Source organism: Mesoplodon densirostris, chromosome 3 (assembly GCF_025265405.1).
Source record: "Mesoplodon densirostris isolate mMesDen1 chromosome 3, mMesDen1 primary haplotype, whole genome shotgun sequence".
Lineage (NCBI taxonomy): Eukaryota > Metazoa > Chordata > Mammalia > Artiodactyla > Ziphiidae > Mesoplodon > Mesoplodon densirostris.
The window spans coordinates 144,419,021-144,437,089 of NC_082663.1; the positions used below are offsets into that span (position 1 = coordinate 144,419,021).

At 55.2% G+C, this 18,069-nt stretch overlaps 2 protein-coding genes across 2 annotated transcripts; both read right to left on the bottom strand.

The window, feature by feature from the left end:
• Window positions 1-1,816: 1,816 nt before the first annotated feature.
• PRKACA (protein kinase cAMP-activated catalytic subunit alpha) lies at window positions 1,817-17,816 on the bottom strand. The gene is made up of 10 exons (XM_060094048.1): window positions 17,713-17,816; window positions 10,235-10,296; window positions 9,654-9,782; window positions 7,105-7,203; window positions 5,996-6,078; window positions 5,091-5,217; window positions 4,903-4,998; window positions 4,677-4,799; window positions 2,469-2,633; window positions 1,817-2,022 (listed from the first exon to the last, which is right to left on the bottom strand). Exons 1-10 carry the CDS (start codon window positions 17,756-17,758, stop codon window positions 1,897-1,899), a joined length of 1,056 nt encoding a protein of 351 aa, XP_059950031.1. The 5' UTR covers window positions 17,759-17,816; the 3' UTR covers window positions 1,817-1,896.
• On the bottom strand, window positions 12,604-12,756 carry SMIM46 (small integral membrane protein 46). Its single transcript, XM_060092919.1, has one exon. The coding sequence runs from the start codon at window positions 12,754-12,756 to the stop codon at window positions 12,604-12,606; it is 153 nt and encodes a 50-aa protein (XP_059948902.1).
• Window positions 17,817-18,069: the final 253 nt, after the last annotated feature.

The following is an 18,069-nucleotide window of genomic DNA, read 5'->3' on the forward strand; positions in this document are numbered from 1 at the left end:
ACCGCACTTACCGGGAACTCGCCGCCCGTGGGTCGGGCTACAGCGCTCTGCCGGGGCTGCGGGGATCCTCGGACCACCGACGCCTCCGCGCCCCTTGGGCGCGCTTGGCTCCGCGGGGAGGATGCGGGAAGGGGGGCGCGCACCGTCACCCCCACCCCATATCCCCCTACCAGGGCCGCCCCCGCCGCCGCTCGGCCTCCCGGCGCGCTGGCCCCAGCTTCTCCCTAGAGCGCCCGCCCTTTCGGCCTCTGGTTGGACGCAGAGGGGGCGCGCCTCAGAATGTGGGGACCCCTAATCTGGGGTCAGAGGGCAGTTTGGCGCCCCCTTCTCCTGCGGGGCGGGGAGAGTGGCAGAATTCCAAATAAACCCGGTTTTAAGGACTGCAGACCAGGTGCTGATCAGCCTGGACGCTGGGGTCCGAAATTCCCTTTCCAACCCCCTGGGGGTGTGTGGGTGGGTGACCGAAGTCAGGAACACCAGCGACACTTTTTTTAAACAAAACTTTATTGATAATAGTTTTCAAATATGTTTACAACAGCACACTGTTCAAGAGGAAGTTGCGTCCTTCGCAGCACACAGGTTGAATCGCCCCCGCGCCCACCCGGGGCCCCACCCCAGGCCTGAGAGCTCCTCCTGGGATGGGGAGAAATTATGAGAGGGACAAATATGGGGATGAATGGGGTGACTCCCCACTTTTCTATTGAGAGAAAAAAACCACAATGGGGGGGCGGGGAGAACGGGTGATTGACAGCGGACAGCTAAGCAGAGGAGGAGCGCCCAGGATGGGGGGGGGCGGAGGCTCCTGGGTGAATAAAACAAGCAGCCCCTCCCCAGCGACCTTGGCCTTGAACTCGGGGCCGTCTGGGGTGGGGGGGGTTTGCCTCCTTTTGCGGGGGTGGCCTTCCCAACTGAGAGGAGGCTGGACGTTAAAATCTAGTTGAGAATAAAATTAAGAAGTTTGGGGAGAGTGTTACTGGGAGGAAAGACCCTGGGCTTGGGGCTCCCCCTCTATCTTTTCAGGGGACAACTCCTCTTTGGCAGGGAGAGGGGCAGCTGCTTTGTCTGGGTCCCGAAGCCCAAGGGTGAAGACAGGTCTATTGGGGCAGAAGGGAGTGGGGGCTTCCTAAAGGGGCTGAGACCCTTCCAGGATTGGCAGGGGACCCCGAGGGGGCAGGGTGGCGGGGGAGATTAGCAGCTTGGGGGAGAGGTTTGAACCCCAGCTCCTTCCTTTACAGTCTGCTTCCCAGCCTTATTAAAATGGATTTGGAGAGGAGGGGCATGGGAAGGGGTGGGAGAGGAAGGAGGGAGGGAGGCATTGGTGGAACTTAAATAAGATTGTAAATTGTTTTTTTAAAATATTGTATTAAGTAGCCCGCTGAACATGTCACTAAAATCTTTCCTTCCCTGGCAAGATTGCTCTGAAGGGAAGGTTAGCCTTTCATTCTTTTGCCCTTAGAGAGTGGTGCCTGTGGGTTTTTTTTGGATGGGGGGCAGGTGGCTGGAGTTAAGTTTGGGCCCCTCTTTCCACACCCTGTCCCTGACACACCAGCAAGACCTGGTCTAACCTGAAGAAGGGAAGAACTGAGAAACTCGTTTAAAACAGGCAGAAGTGGGCTAGGGTGGGGGGCTGTGGGGGAGGAGGGAGGCAAAAGCAGTAGGGGGGATGGGGGGGCAGGAGGGAGAAGGGGGTGAGGGGGAGCAGCTGGTGTTTCCCTCCAAATATCTGGGCTTCCTGCTCCCCCTACCCTGGAGGGTGGGGCAGGGGTGGGTGAAATTAGATGCAAGGGACTCTGGGGCCCTCTGGCTGTTCAATCCAACCCTCCCACCCACCACCAAAAAAAAAAAAAAAAAAAAAAGAAACAAAGAAAGAAAACCCATGGGGGCACAGGCACACCCCTAAAACTCAGAAAACTCCTTGCCACACTTCTCATTGATGGAGACTCGGATCTCTTCCTCCTCATAGTCGTCAAAGTTACTTGTGTCCCCAGGGCCTTTAAACTTTGGTATGAAGGGAGCTTCCACCTGGAGAGGGGTCAAGAGCCATTCAGACCTCAGCAGTCAACATAATCATCGTTACAACAATAAATGCGAATGGGTTAACATTCATGAGATCACTTACTCTGACCCAGGCCTGATCTTAGCATTAGGGTGTGGACTCATCTTAACAACCCAAGAATCTTATTATAGCCAACTCACCCATGGGGAAATTACTTTCCAGAGAGGGAAGTCTGTTCAAGGTCACAGAGTGGCCAAATGACCCCACAATTCTGTTTCTATGCCCCCGATGCTCTAAGTTGCCTCATCTAAATTGAGGCAGAGCCCATTTAGATTGGCTCTGGGCAGAGCCCAGAGCCCGCAGCCTATTTTCAAATTCCCCTTCCCTTTTCATCTCTCCATTGGCAATACTCCCTGGCTCTTGCCCAGCCCCCTCCAAAACCCTGAGAGCACAAGGGGAAGGGGGGGCCTACCTTCCTCTGGTAGATGGCGATCCAGTCAGTCGTGGCAAACCATTTGTGGTTCTTGATGTCATTGACCCCGTTCTTGAGGTTCCCAAAGCGTTTGGTGAGGTCCACCTGCAGGAGGTTCCGCAGCAGATCCTTCAGGTCGGAGCTGAAGTGGGACGGGAACCGCACCTGGAGAGGGGGTAACACAGACAGATTGGGAAACTGATCTGGAGCTTGGGGAGCCCAGAACACTGCCTTCACCATCCAATTGTCTTATTGGGTGGAGGACCCCAAACCAGAGTGTGCATTGGAATTCCGTTAAAACAGCTTGCTGGGCCCACTGGAGTTTCTGATTCAGGATATCTGATTCAGGTGGGGCCTGAAAGTCTGTATTTCTAGCCAGTTCCTGGGCCAGGCTGATGCTGCTGGAGAGGTAAGAGCTATGAGGTTCCCATTTTATTCTTCTGTCTGCACCACGCGGCTTGTGGGATCTTAGTTCTCCAACCAGGGATTGAACCCAGGCCCTTGGCAGTGGAAGTCCCGAGTCCTAACCACTGGATTGCCGGGGAATTCCTGAGGTTCCCATTTCTGTTTCCTGAGAAGAGGAAACTGAGGCTCGGAAGGATTAAACAGCTTGCCCAAGATCTCACAGAGGAGCAGGGCAAGTTGGTTCCATCTGGGGTTTGTTGGACTCCGAACTTGCATTCTTAGCCACTGCTTCCAAAGGCAGCTCTGCTAGGGTCTGGGGACTTCAGAAATATTCATGCTTCTGAGAGAAATCATTGTTTGTCTATTTTTCTCTCTCTCTCTCTGCATAGCTAAGGCTCTTCCATTCTTTAAGGCTCAGTTCAACCCTTCCAGAAACTTTCCCCAAATGCTCTGAGTCCACAGCTGTATGTCAGCAGTCACTGGATTTCGAGCTCCAAGAACCAACTTCCAGCACTGCTCTGCCTCTTCCATGCTGTGTGACCTTGGCCACGGCCCTTAACCTCTCTGGGCCTGTGCCTGCCTCTCTGGAATGGGGCAGATATCCCAGGGTTGCATGAGGGAGATAATCCTGCTGAGAGTGCGTGGGAACTGTGAAATGCTACAAAGAAGGGAGTCACGCTCATCTTCTCTCCCCCCTCGAAAACTTCTATGGCTTTTTTTTTTTTCCCCCACGCTGGGCCATTTTCTTGGCAATTTCTATTCTGCCTGGTGGCAGACACCTCATCTTTCCCTTTTTTAGTGACCCCACTTTGCAGGTGGTGATTCTCTCAACCTCTCTGAGAGGCAAGTGGCTAGTTCCCCAGTTCTGAGATGGATAAGACTCAGAGAAGCGAAGACATTGGCCTGAGGTTTCAAAGCTGATGGGTGGCAGAGCTGGGACTTAGAGCCAGGCCAGCCCACCTAGGCTGAGCTGGGAGCCACTCACACCATTTCCTGGGCCAGACGGAGGGATGGCTGGTCCTCCCGGTGAGGTGGGTGAGCTGCAGTCAGAGGTGGGGTCCCCAACCTTTTTTGAGACGATGCTGCCGTGTGATCTTGAACCAGACATGTCCAATCTCTGCACCTCAGCTTCCTCACTCCCTCAGAGTGGTGGGGTACGACCGAGGGGGTGCATGGGGCAGCAGGTACTTAATGCACTCCGGGGCTCTAACGGTTCCGCCACCCCTTACCCACAGCCTGCAAGTTAGAAAGTCTGCATTTGGGAAAGGAGGCAGGGCCTTACATCCAAAGTGACTCCCCAGAGGGGTCTGGGGTAGCGCCTGGGAACTGAACATGCTCGCTTTTTTGCTGTGAAACTTGTGAAAATTCATGCTAAGGGGGCCGACTAGAGACGAGACGAGCCTCCTGGCAGGCAGGGCAGGAGTTTGGGTGAGACCTGGGGTTTTGAAAACCCTTAGGATTTCGGCACTGTGGTCCAGAATCAGATAGCGAGGCTGTGTGAAGTGGTGGCCTCAGTTAGCGTAGTGGGTGTGTCTGGCTTCACCACCTGGCCTGACTTGATGAACTTCTCGATTGTTCTTTTTCTGTTTTTCTTTGGCCGCCCCACACGCACTCGGGATCTTAGTTCCCCAGCTAGGGATCGAACCTGTGCCCCCGGCAGTGGAAGCAAGCTCAGAGTCCGAACGACTGGACTGCCAGGGAATTCCCTAGACTGTTCTGACAATGACGATCAGGGCTCCCCAGTGAGCAGGACAGGCAGGGAAGGGTCAGTCTTAGGCCTGAGCCCCCATATCCGGGCCTCACCTTCCCAGAGACAATCTTCTCATAGATCTGGATGGGCTGGTCAGCGAAGAAGGGCGGGTAGCCAGCGGCCATCTCATAGATGAGAACCCCCAGGGCCCACCAGTCCACAGCTTTGTTGTAGCCCTGGAGTGAGAGGAGGGGAGCAGGTGAGGGGAGAAGGGTGAGGAGGGGGCCGCCGGCAGTGGAGCAGGCCTCAGAGCGGTGGGAGGGGTAGGGAAGCGCCTACTTTACTCAGGATGATCTCGGGGGCCAGGTACTCGGGGGTGCCGCACAAGGTCCAGGTGCGGCCTTTCACACGCTTGGCGAAACCGAAGTCTGTCACCTGTGGGCACAAGAATGGGCGGTTGGCCGGGAGGGTGGGAGGGTTCAGGCTGTGGCCACCTGGGGCTGCCCCTCGCCCAGCCCAGTGGGCACCTGAATGTAGCCCTGCTGGTCGATAAGGAGGTTCTCCGGCTTCAGGTCCCGGTAGATGAGATCGAGCGAGTGCAGGTACTCAAAGGTCAGGACAATCTGGGCTGCGTAGAAGCGGGCATGGGGCTCACTGATGGGGACAAGCAGGGAGAGGATGGGTGAGAGTGGGTGGCCACACCAGCAGGACCTGCCCACCCCCAAATGGTCCAGCAGGTGGGCCTATCGAGCTGCCTCCAGCCCAGCGATCGAAATGCATCAGCAGAGCAGCCTTATTCATATACAGCCCCAAACTGGAAAGAGCCCAAATGTCCATCAACAGAGGAATGGAATCACAGATTGTGATAGATTCCTACAATGGGATCCTACCCAACACCACCACCAGGACAAATGATGAATATACCCAACAATGTGGCTGGATCACAAAACGCTTATGTGAAGCAAGAGAAGAAAGGGACAAAAGAATATGAACTGTGTGATTCCATTTATATCAAGTCCAGACCCAGACCAAACACATTTATGGTGTTTGAAGCCAGAAAGGACGTTTGCCTTTGTTGGGGTGGTGATTTGCCAAGAAAGGCATTTGAGGGAATTTTCTGGGGTGGTGGTTACACACATGTGAATGCAGCTGTCAAAACTCATGGAACAGGGTATTGAAAACCTGTGCATTTTATTGTATGTAAAGTGCATATCTATATAAATAAGATAGCACAAATTTAAAAACGACATGAAATTGCCCACTTACATGGTGACGCCTAAGTCACCGTGTTTGTTTTGTTTCGTGGTGGCTGAGACATTGTAGATTCCTCAGCTCGGGGGAACAAGAACCCACAGGGACCTGGAGAGGCCACTTCCACGGACGACACCCATGCACGCCCCAGGCCCAGGGTGGCAGGGGGCGTCGGGCTCACCTGAACCTCCCGATCCGCCGCAGGTGTGAGAACATCTCCCCACCAGGCACGTACTCCATGATCATGTATAAATTTGAGTTGTCCTGTGGGAAGCAGCAGCTGATCAGGGCCCCACTCCCCAAGCCCCAGGCCCCATCTGAAGGCAGGTGTCAGACATAAAGCAACAACAACAATTTTGGTTCCCATGTGAAGCACGTTCCAAGCGCCAGGCACTGGGCTCACTGATTACCTGTCTCATTTCATTCTGCCCATGAGAAAGAAGGGGCAGCCATGATCCTGCTTACGGGGGCCAGAAGTGAGGGCGGCTAGAGGTACACCAGGGACCTGGCTGGCATGCCTGGGCTGCAGAGAGAACTCTGTGGTGGTTCCTGTCTGTGACTGTCTTGAGCAAGGCTCTTGGGGCCACAGTTTTGTCATCTGTCAAATGGGACCAGGATGGGCTACAGATTTTGTGAGTCCTCCCTCAAAATAAAAGTGAGGCCCCTTGTTAAAAAAATGATTATGAATTTCAAGATGGTGGCAGCAGAGCCTTAAACAAAGCGTGGGGTCCTTGTGACTGCTAGGGTCACAGGCCCTGAGGGGCCTTTCCCAACTCTCACAGTCATGGCTTAGGACGGCACCCAAAACAGCTCACGCAGGGTGCTCGTGATGCGGTTGGAACTGTCATGGCAGGCCCCACCAGGTGGGGCCTGCCATGATCCCCATTTTACAGATGAAGAAACTAAGGCTCATGGGAGTGAAGTTTCTTGCCAGGGTCACACAGCCAGGAAGTGCAAGGCTGGGGTTTGAACCCAGGCTGAGCGGCAGTTTGTGGCTGTGTGTCAGGTTCTTGCTGTAAATGGAACGATGATTTTGAGGGATGTTATCCAGGTTGGGGGATGTGCCCAAGGTTATCAAGCTGTAAGTTGGCAGGCCCAGCTGAACTTGGGGTCTATCAGAGCCCCAGGTTGACCTGCCCTCCACCCCCAGGGGTCTTCTTCACCGCTCCCCCATCAGTGGGTCTGCCTTTTCGGGCAACCACTGGCTGTGGTTGGCTGAGCCCCAGCTCTGGGAACCCAGAGGCTGCATCACCCGGCAGTGGCCCTGGTCTGCGGCCGCTGGGACCCCACCTTGAAGGAGAACTCGAGTTTGACAAGGAACGGAAAGTTGACCGCTTGCAGGATGCGCTTTTCATTCAGGGTGTGCTCAATCTGTTTCAGCTTTACCACCTGCAGGGGTGGGAGGGGAGAGGAGAGGAGGGGGTGTGAGAGAGCTCTTTTCTTCCCTGCCACCCAAAAGTAGATGTGCCAGGGCCGGGCTGGGTCCTCCATCCAGAATCGTTTGAGTGCCTGGGGCCTGTCAAGCCCTGGGCTGGGTGCCTGTCCCCACATGGCATGCAGTTCAGGGCAAGAACACATGAGTCACCAGGCCACAGGGGTCAGAGCTGTGGTGGGGGAAGCTTGGGGCCTGTGGATGCCCAGATAAGGCATCTGGTGAAGCCTGGGGAGTCAGAGAAGGCTTCCTGGAGGAAGGGGCAGCTGAGTTGAAACCAAACAGACAGGTGGGAGTAGCACCCAAGGGGTGGGGGATTTAGAAATACCTTCCCTGCATCTAGAGGACACCCCGCCCCCCACATCCACTTGAACCCAGGGTTAATTCCTCCTCAGCCCTCAGCTGTCCCCAGCAGCCGTCTCACACTCTCTGACAGGAGCCCTGCGGGGTATGCAATGGGAGCATGCAAGTTTGGAAGCCCAGATGCAGAGAGGGGAAGTGCCGTGCCCAAGTTCACACGCAGCTAGTCAACATCAGTGCAGCTTGTCACACGCAGGCAGCCTGGCCCCTTGGTCAGCTCTAAGCCCCACTGCACTGGGGCTTTTTCTGCTTTGCTCACAGCTACATCGTTTGGGTCTATACCTGCACTGTCCAGTAGATTCCACACTAGCCACGTACGGTTGCTGAGTACTTGAAATGTGGTTCGTTGACTGGGGAACCAAGTTTAAAATTTGAAGTATCTAAAATGAAAAGTTAGGGCTTCCCTGGTGGCGTAGTGGTTAAGAATCCACCTGCCAACGCAGGGGACATGGGTTTGAGCCCTGGTCTGGGAAGATCCCACATGCCGCGGAGCAACTAAGCCTGTGCGCCACAACTACTGAGCCTGCATGCCACAACTACTGAAGCCCTTGCGCCTAGAGCCCGTGCTCCACAACAAAGAGAAGCCACCGCACTGAGAAGCCCGCGCACCACAACGAAGAGTAGCCCCTGCTCTCTGCAACTAGAGAAAGCCTGCGTTCAGCAACGAAGACCCAAGGCAGCCAAAAAAATATATCTATATCTATATAGATATATAAAATGAAAATTTAGGTACTTCCCTGGCAGCACAGTGGCTAAGAATCCACCTGCCAACGCAGGGGACATGGGTTCGAGCCCTGGTCTGGGAAGATCCCACATGCTGTGAAGCAACTAAGCCCATGTGCCACAACTACTGAGCCTGCACTCTAGAGCCTGTGAGCCACAACTACTGAGCCCATGTGCCACAACTACTGAAGCCCTCACGCCTAGAGCCTGTGCACCGCAAGGAAGAGTACCCCCGCTCGCTGCAACTAGAGAAAGTCCATGCACAGCAACGAAGACCCAACTCAGCCAAAAATAAATAAAGAAATAAAGAAATTAAAAAAAAAGAAAATTTAAAAACTGATACTTGGCACAGTTACCAGACAACTTTCAAGCCTGTTTGGAACAACGTGGGCTACGTGAATCTGCTTTTTCAATTTCTCTACTTTTTCTTGTCTTTCCAGTGAAAATTAACATCCGAATGGAGATGTGTTATATGTGTAAAATGCACGCTGGATTTCTAAGACTTAGTACGGAAAAAAAGAATGTAAAATGTTTCATTAAGGATATTTCTACACTGGATACATACGTTGAAATGATAATATTGTAGATATACTGGCTTACTTACAACATATTGTTAAAATGAATTCTGCCTTTTTTAAACTTTTAAAACTAGGATTCCAGGGAATTCCCTGGTGGTTCAGTGGTTAGGACTCGTTGCTCTCACTGCCGAGGGCCCGGGGTTCGATCCCTGGTTCGGGAACTAAGATCCTGCAAGCCACGCAGTGCTACCAAATAAATAAAAATAAATAAAATGAGGATTCTAGAAAATTTAAAACCATATGTGGCTTGTGTGATGTCTCCTGGATGGTGCTGCTCTAGAGCATTGCCTGGCAAAAAGTAGGGTTTCAAAAGTATTTACAAAGGGCAGGGGGTGGTGTGATGAATTGGGAGATTGGGATTGACATATATACACTAATATGTATAAAATGGATAACTAATAAGAACCTACTGTATAAAAAAATAAATAAAATAAAATTCAAAAACAAAATATTTACAGAAAGAAGGTCTGTGTAAGCATCACTTCCCCCAGGAAGACTTCTGGCTTCCTCGATACAGCCTAGGTGTCTGAGCCCGTGTGGGCTTTACGTCTTAGGGTACTTTTCCTCCTGGGGAAAGCTTCCTGAAGGCAGCATGGTACCCTTCCCGCCCTTGGGTCTGGCACATTATGGAGGCTCAGGAAATAGCTGGTGAGTGGATAGGTGGGAAGACCACTCCAGGTGGTGGGAACAGCCCAGGCAAAGCCCTGGTGGCTGGGACCAGGGCCTTGTGGCAGGGCTGGGCTCACCTTCTGTTTGTCGAGGATCTTCATGGCAAAGTGGCTCCCGGTCTCCTTGTGCTTCACCAGCATCACCCGCCCGAAGGAGCCCGTGCCGAGGGTCTTGATTCGTTCAAACTGATCCAAATGGGCTGTATTCTGTGGGCACAAGGGTCTGGAGGGTCAGGGACCAGCCCCCGGCCCTGTCTAGCCTGCTAGGCCAAAGTTTGGGGTGTTCCCTCTGCCACCAGCAGAGGGGGCCCTGGGGACCAGGTGGAGCTAGTGGGGTGAGGACAGGGGGTGGAAAAACAAGATGGCGGAGGGTACATTCCTCAAGGCTGGTGGCAGGGGCCAGATCCGGTCCTGGCCTGGGGCCCAGGAGCTGCTGGCAGCTGCCTGGGGGGCAGGGGCCGCCAGTTGGACGGGGTTGGTGGGGTGGGGGAGCCTGGCAGTGAGTGATCAGGTGCCCCCATGGGCATCTAGGGAGCGAATGAGGGCAGGTCTAGAGCCCTCCATGGGGCCATAAAATCCTAGCCATGGCATAGGGATGCAGTTGAGGGGAAGGGGGCTGTCAGCTATCCCTCCCAGGGCTCTGTACCCAGGGGGCTTACCTGAGCAGGATTTTCCCATTTTTTAAGAAAATCTTCTTTGGCTTTGGCTAAGAACTCTTTCACTGAAAGGAAAAGAGGAGAGAGTGAGATGGAGACCCCATCTTGTTGGCGTGGGCCTGGGCTACTCCTGGGGAGATGCCGATTTGTGGAAAGTGGGGTGCAGTCGTCTCAATCCAGAGCCTGACCTTCTCCCAGTGCCTTCGGGTGTCCTGGCTGAGTCTGAGGGTAGCCTGGTGGGGGGGGCCCTGATCTGGGCTGGGGTCTGGGGTCTCCTTTACTAGAGAGGTGGGGTCCAGCCTCAATTCTGTCCAAAATGGGGGACAGGGGGTCACTCTCAGGGGGACAGAGAGCGGCGCCCAGGCCAGCCCACCCCCACTCGCCCCAGTTCTGACTGACATTCCAGGGCGAGGGACGACGCCAGCCGAGGTATTTATAGCCTCGGGATTTGGCTGCTCCTCTGGCCCCTTCTCTGGGGAGGCCGGCCCGGGGTGGAGGCCTCTGGGGCTCGGGTAGCAGGCGCCCTTGGGGGGTTCAGCTGTTGCCTTGGCCCCCAGCTGGCTCCATTCCCACCTTTGCCAATGGAGGGGCCCTCGTTCCAGAGCTTGCTCAAGGGAAGCCTCGCCTGATGCCTGCCCCCTACAGGCCCTTCAGCACCCCAAGGCGAACATCACCATCTGGCTAACATTGAAGACTTCCTGGCAGACCCTGGGCTTGCTGCTTTGCATCCACTATCTCATTTGGTTCACTTGTCAACTTTCATTTTAACCATTCTGTTTACCACCCTAGGAAACTGAGGCCTGAAAACAGGCATTCCCGCCCATGTGGAGAGGCAGCCCGGCAAAACAGTTAAGGGCCAGGACTCTGGGATGAGATCAAGTTCAGATCCCAGCCTGGTCCCTGATGAGCTGTGTGACCTTAGGCAACTGATCGCACCTCTGGGCCTTGGTTTTCCTCATCTGTAAAATGGGGATAATAATAGTAATGACCTGGTGGGGTGGTTATGAGGACCGAATGAGTTAATCTTGGCAAAGGGGGTTTGGATGGTGGCGGGTACAGGGGTTAGTGCCATATAAATGTCAGCTATTAATTTTGCTTTTAAGTAGTTTTTTAAATGGAGGTATAAAATACAGGAGGAGCACTGAGTGCTCAAATCTTAAATGCTCAACCTGATGGATTCTTACGGTATGGACGTGTCCTTGTAACCGACCCCTGGAGTCAGGCGCGCTGTTGTTCAGGGACCCTCCCTGTGTGCCAGCTCTGTGCTGAGTGCTTTCCATGCTTAATTCCTACACTGATGGCTCAGAGCTGCTATTACTCTCATTGTACAGATGAGAAGACTGGTCTCAGATCACTTCCCGGACCCCACTGCCCATGAGGTTAACTGCTTTGCTTCTGACTGGTTGCAGGGCACCAGGATGGCCCATGGACAGAGCTGTCCTCAACCCTGATGTTCCTGGGACAGTTGCCACCCTGAGGGGTCCTGCACACTGGTACTTTGGCCTTGCCTGCCATCTGCCTATCTCACCCATATGCAGTGCCAGGAATCCCTACAGCCTTGTGGGTAGCCACCCCCCACCCCCCATCACCCGCAAGGCTCTCCCTCGGCGTTTGCAGAGAAGAGCCTTCCGTGGAGCTGTAAGCCTGGCAGATGGAGGAGAGACTGTGGGCTAGGAAAGCCCTACAAAGAATGACCAGGCAGAAAGGGGGTGATCCAGGAATGGCCAAGAGTCCTAGGCTGGTGCCTGGCTGAGCCACCAACTGTCTGAGACCTCCCTGAGCCTGGGGGCTGCACCACATCCAATGCTTTCACTGGCAGAATCTTTTTTGACACACAACACCTTCCTTGGAAACCTCCAAACGTACACACTGAATTCTGGATGAAGGTGGGGGTGAAGGCACCCTCTTGGGATTCTACCGTCACCCACCCAAAAAGGCAGAGAGGAGCGAGTTTAAGAGGAATCCAGGAGAAAGCCTGGTCCTGCTTCCTCTTTTGCTCTCAGCAATCCCTGAGAACTGCCATGTCCTGTTTTTCCCAACTTGGTGCGTCTGTGCCTCTGTCTGCTGGTACCCCACTAAGAGGCTCTACACAGTGCCTTGATTCTGACACAGCCCTGTTCTGGCCTTTCAACGTGCTGAAGGGCCCAGGCTGTGTGCTCTCTGGTGCCATCAGCTTGCCAGATTTGGGGATGGGGCACAGGGTGTGGCAGTGCCAGAAAGAGTGGGCAGATAAAGAGGGATAATGATGGGGGGAACCCCAGCCAGGAGCCCCCATACTCACCTCTGCTTCCTGCCTCTTCCAGCAGAGGGTAAAATGGGGGATAGAGTGGGATGGGGTGATCTGGGGCCCATCTACCCCTGGCCAGTGAGGCTCAGGGTGCTGGCTGCGGCTTAGGTGCCCAGAGGGTGCGGCACAGGTAGCCCAGGAAACGGACAGTCACATGGCCCCAGAGAAGCAGCTGCAGCCACAGCTGGAAGGTGGTCTCTGAGTCCCCATCCCAGCCTCTACCTGACCCCAGATCCATCCCAGGCCTCCCTAAGTTCTCCCTGGAACCTTCCCTTTGCAGGGAAACCAGGAAGACGCAGAGCCTCTGAGCTGGCTTCCTCGGGAGGGCCTCGGGGGGACAGGCGAGGAGGAGCTGGTTGCCAGGGAAGCATTTAAAGGTACCTGCTCCCGCTGGCCAAGGTTTGTAAAGGCTCCTCCTTGGCAGGATGTGGTGGGAAGATTCTCCTGAGGGTGTCCCTCCTCAGGCTGGCCTGCCTGCCCTGGGGGGCGGGGTGCTAAAGCTAACTTCCCGTTCCAGGGACTACACTGCTCCCGGGCTGCCAGGCCCTGCCTTTCTCAGTGGGTGCTGGACTACCCTGAGGATGACACCCAATGTGCCCAGGGCAGTGCCCACTGGGCAGAGGGGAAGGAGTTAAGGCTCAGGCCCAGGCAGCAGCTGGGGCCTCCCTGGGGGCCAAAGAGGCCCCAGAGCTCCGTTAATTAGCCGAAAGAGCAGCTGGAGAGAAAGGCGGGAGTTGGGGGGCAGTGAGAGCTACCCTATCTCCTCCCCCAAGTGCTCTTTGAACCTGGAGCCCCCAAGTTCTGCTACTTTGAGAAAGAAATGGGTACATCTGACTTCGCCTTGCTTCTATGCAGGGGCGGAGAGGGGAATGGCATCCTGGGATGTCCTTGGCCTGTATCAAACCTTGCCCTGTGCTTGGCTCTGCTCTCAGCCATGAACGTCCAAACCGGAAACGAAACGCTAAACCCCGGGGTGGGGGAGGGGGAGGCAGCCTTGACCATCTTCCTCCTTCTTTGCAGATCCCAAAAGAAGTGGAGCGCCTGGCACCCATGGCCCCTGCTGACAACAGGAAGTGGCAGAGAAGGGAAACCCAGCTGGCTGCTGTCTTTAGAACCTGTCAGCTGGCCCATGTCTCCCACAGGAGGGGTGCCAGCCTCCACCGTGGTCCGGATTCAATTGGAGCTCACAGAGAGAGCATCCCTCAAAAAGCCAGGGCCCCATGAGGAGGCAGGAGCCCAGCCTCAGACCCTGCCAGACAACAATCTCAGGACCTGCTGTTCCCTGAAACCTGGTTGTCCTGGAAATTCTGGGGCAGGAACGTCAAGCCCTGGACTGGACCATCCCCCAGCCTGAGCTGGACCCCAACACTGGACTGGACCGACCCGCAGTCTGATGGACCCTCATTCTATACTGGGCCACTGTCCATTATGACGTGAACTCCATCACTGAGCTGGACCAACCCCCAATCTGAGCTGAACCTCAACACTGAGCTGGACTACCCCACTGCCTGGCTCTGAGCTGGACCCCCGCTCTGGGTGACCATCCCCCCCTTGTCTGAACTGAACCACCCATCTCGCCTGCTCTTCCCCAGGCCCCCCAGCTCAGGGTTGTTAGTAAGGGAGGGTTTCTAGGGCCAGCCAGGGGTCCACAGACTTTTCCTCTTCACCTGTTCCCTAAACTCTACTGCAATCCTTCCCTGACTTGAGTGTCAGAGAGTGCCTGGTAAGTTGCTATAGCAACAGGGCTCAGCCTCACCATCGCTGGGGTTGGAAGCCATCACTCAGTCTTCCTCTCAGGGCACCAGGACTATGGTGGCTGGGAAGGCTCATGAGACCTGCTGCACCAGCTTGGCTGCCCATCCCCAGAGCCCTGCCTATAGGGGGAGCCAGGGAGTTGTGGGGTGGTGCCAGGAAAAGAAACCCAACCTGGGGCCAGTGGGTGCAGGGAAGGGGCAGAGAGGACCCTCAAGCTTCTGTAAGCCTGGTTGGGCTAAAGGAAAAGCTGCCTTGGCAGGACCCTCTTGGGCACCCATACAACTGCCAACGCACAGACAGTATTTGGCCCTCTAGGACTTCTGTAGTACATTAGAGGGCCACAATTCTTCCCATTTAGGGACCTCTTGGGGGCAGTTCTCACTCTCGGAGCCTGGATCTGCTTATCCCTGGGACCTGGGAGGCGGGGGGGTGGTATCTGGAGGGCTCCTTCTCACCAGACCTGTCCCTTCTCCCATGGACCAGCTCTTAGGGGTGCCTTTGGCCAGGGCAGCCAAGGCCTGAGCCCCACTTGGCCGCCTGTCCCCAGGGCCTCTTGAAGCCACTGCCCTCTCTCAATTCCTCCTGCTGCTCAGGGCCCAGGGCTTGGTCTTGTTTTTCTCTGCCCTCTTAGCATCTTACCCAGGCCCCTGCCAATGGCTCTGGCAACTTTGGGTACAGATTTCCCCCACCTCACCCCAGGGCTCATTCTGGATCCCTACCCTCTTGGGAGGAAGCCAACGCTGTCCTGCCCCGGCATGGAGCCGGTAGTATAGGGGGCTGCAGGATGCTGAACTGGTGCCTACTAAGGTTTGGTCATCTTCCTTACTCCAGTAGGGCTGACATCTGGCAGATGAAATTCAGGTGCCCCCTGCAGGCTGGCCTGGCTACTACCACCCCACCCCCACCCGACCCTAGTTACGAGAAGGCAAATTTTGTCTTAACTCCATCCTCTCAGAATTGGAAATTTGAAGCGAAGAGGGGCTTCCTTCCTCATCCTATTTCCTTCTCTGAGAGCCCCTGCAAGCCTCTGGAAGGAAGTATAGCTTAGGGCATTTCCTAAAGTGTGACATAGGTCCCACTGGCAGGGCATGAAATGATTTTAGGGATGTTTCACTTTTCTAGTTACGTTGTATTTTAATGCATATCAGAGAGAATATAACTGGCACAGCAATCCCATGACTTCATTTATAATATTGCTTAGGACGGATCAAAATTTACATCTGAACAAAAGTGAGTCAAAATTTTTATTTAAGTTAACAAAATAGAAGTGAATATCGTAAAAATCAGGGAGGCGGCTTGAGAATGTTTGAGTTGGGAAACCCTGCGGTCCAGGAAGTTGTCTGGTAGGTGGATCTGGATGTGAATCCTGCCTCTGTGGCATCATCTATGTCAAACTCGGAGAGCTCGTTTGGAAAATGCAGATAACCGCCCGTTATGAAAAATCACTCGAGCAGATAGATCTGTGGAGACCATTTAGCCTGGTACATCCTAGATGCCCAATAAACAGTGGCTCTATTTCACCTTGATAGTCCATTCCTGGGTGTCCAGCCTGTGCTCTGAATTAGCGGTTCCTTCCGAAGCCTCTGATCTTTTTCTTAGGGTTCCTTTTCCTTGTGTGGCTTTCCACCCCCACTCCCCACTGCATGTGTTTAATACGCCTTTAAAGTTTTCCAGGACTATGTCATCTCCCCAACTTTCAACTGAGCCACTGAAATGTACAGCTGCCTGCCTCCACCTTCCACCTCTCAGCCGGTCTCACCTGCTGGGGGCCCGGCCCCTCCCGCTCTGCCTATCTGCCTAGTTCCCTCCAAGCTCATGCCCAGACCTTTTTTGGTCACTACCCACCTGCTCCTCTGTCATCAAGCGCTCAGCTACAGGCACTTGCCTTCCCGTCCCCCACCCATCGGTGACATGTCAGGCCTCTCCACGGTTGCTCAGTGACTCTGAGTTCTGCCATTTGAGTCTGGGTGGGAATAAAGTTCCCTGGCTTTCATGCCTGGGTCTTTCTGGGAGGGAGCATTCAGGGAACTCAGACACTGGGGTTTGAGAAAAGTAACTGGGAAGAGCATATTTGGATGTGGCCATTCCTTTTCAACTCTATTTCTGGGTAACTGTAAGGGGATCCTAGCTGAGGTCCAGCTTTAGGCCTGGAGTGATGACAATTTAAGAGCTGGAGGACTTGAGGAAGGGGCTGGAGACCATTTCTGAAGGCATTTCCAGATAAAGAATCTCTTTCCCCGTCTGGCTGGAAAAGGCCAATATATTTGGGAGCTGAGGGGGAAACAGTCCCCTCTCTGGCTGAACGCTGGGAATGATCAGAATCTATTTGTCTCTTGGCAAAGCAAGTCATTAGATGTCAACCACTTCTCTTCCCAACTGCCATCCCTTGAGTCCTCCTTCTCACCATCCCAGCTCAAGCTGAATGAGCCTTGCTAAACCCAGACCCTCTTCATCCTCTACTTTTCATCCCAAGCCAGGAGCGGGTGAAGAAGCCTGGGGGACTGGGTGAATGACAGAGCCTCAGTTGTGAAACAACCATTTATTGAAGGGCCCTCCAAGGAGCCTAGAGCTCACGGAACAGCAGGAGATGGGAAGGGGCTCTCTGCTGACACCGCCCCCCCCCGCCCCAACCCCGAAAATAGGATGCAATGAATTCCAGCAAGATCGGCTCAAACTTGGCTTTTGAAGCACAGAAGTAGTTCTCTAGGTTCATAAACAGTCTGCTACCCCAGCCAGGGACAGACGCTTGCTTGGAGGAGGAAGCACAAGCAGAGAAGCAGAGTGACAGAGTGAGAGAGGGGCAGAGGGACCCAGAAAGATCCTGTCCCCCATGCCAAGTGACACAGAAGAGAAAAACAATGCTGGAGGTGGCTCTGGGAAGTGCTCAAAGGGGACAGAGTGGGTTTGGAGGGGGGCTGTGATAAGGTGAAGAGGGGAAGGGCAGGAGAAAGATGGCGGGGGCTGGAGGGGGGGGAGGGGTGTGGTCACCAAGTGGCCAAGGTCCCTGCGGGGTGGAGGCATACCCCATAGCACTCCCAGACTTGCAGAGGTCTGGGTCGGGGTTTGGCAGTGGGTCACATCTGTGTAAGAGGTGAGTGAGGAAGTGGAGAGATTAGAATCTGGGGAGAGGGGACCTGGAGAGGAGACAGTGGGGTGGTGACAGGGCCCCATGTGGGGCCCCAGCGGTCATACGTGCCATGGTTGGCAGTGACAGCTGGGGGGGAGCACAGTCTGCAGTGGGGGGCGGTCTTAGGCAAGGGGGCTCCTACGGGACCATCTGCGGGCCTTGGGCCCCAACCCTGGACAGGCAGGGGAAGGGGCGCTGGGGGGTAAGCAGAGAGAAATGGGGGGGCGCGTAGGGGGAGGGGCCAGGCAGTGATGGATAGGGAGGGGGCTGGCAGCGCGGGGCCGGGATCGGGGTCACGGCCCGGGCACTCACCGCTCTCTTGTTCGCTGCCCTTCTTGGCCGCGGCGGCGTTGCCCATCGCGGCGGCGGCGGCCGGGGCCGGTCCCGGAGCTGCGGCGCGGCGGGTGCTGGAGGCGGCCCGCGGCCCCGGAGCGCGCTGGGCGGCGGCGGCGGCGGCCCCTCGGGTTGGCTGCGCTGGCTGCGGCGCCGCGACCCCCGCCCAGCCCCTGCTTCCCGCGTCTCTCCGCGCCCGCCCGCCCGGGAACCTCAGCCCAAGTCCGCTGCTGCTGTCCGTGACGCCCCCGCAGCCCGCAGCTCATTGGCCTAGGCCGCCCTGACTGACGGTGCTGCGTCGCCGCCCATTGGTCCTCCGTGACCCTCCCGTGCTGC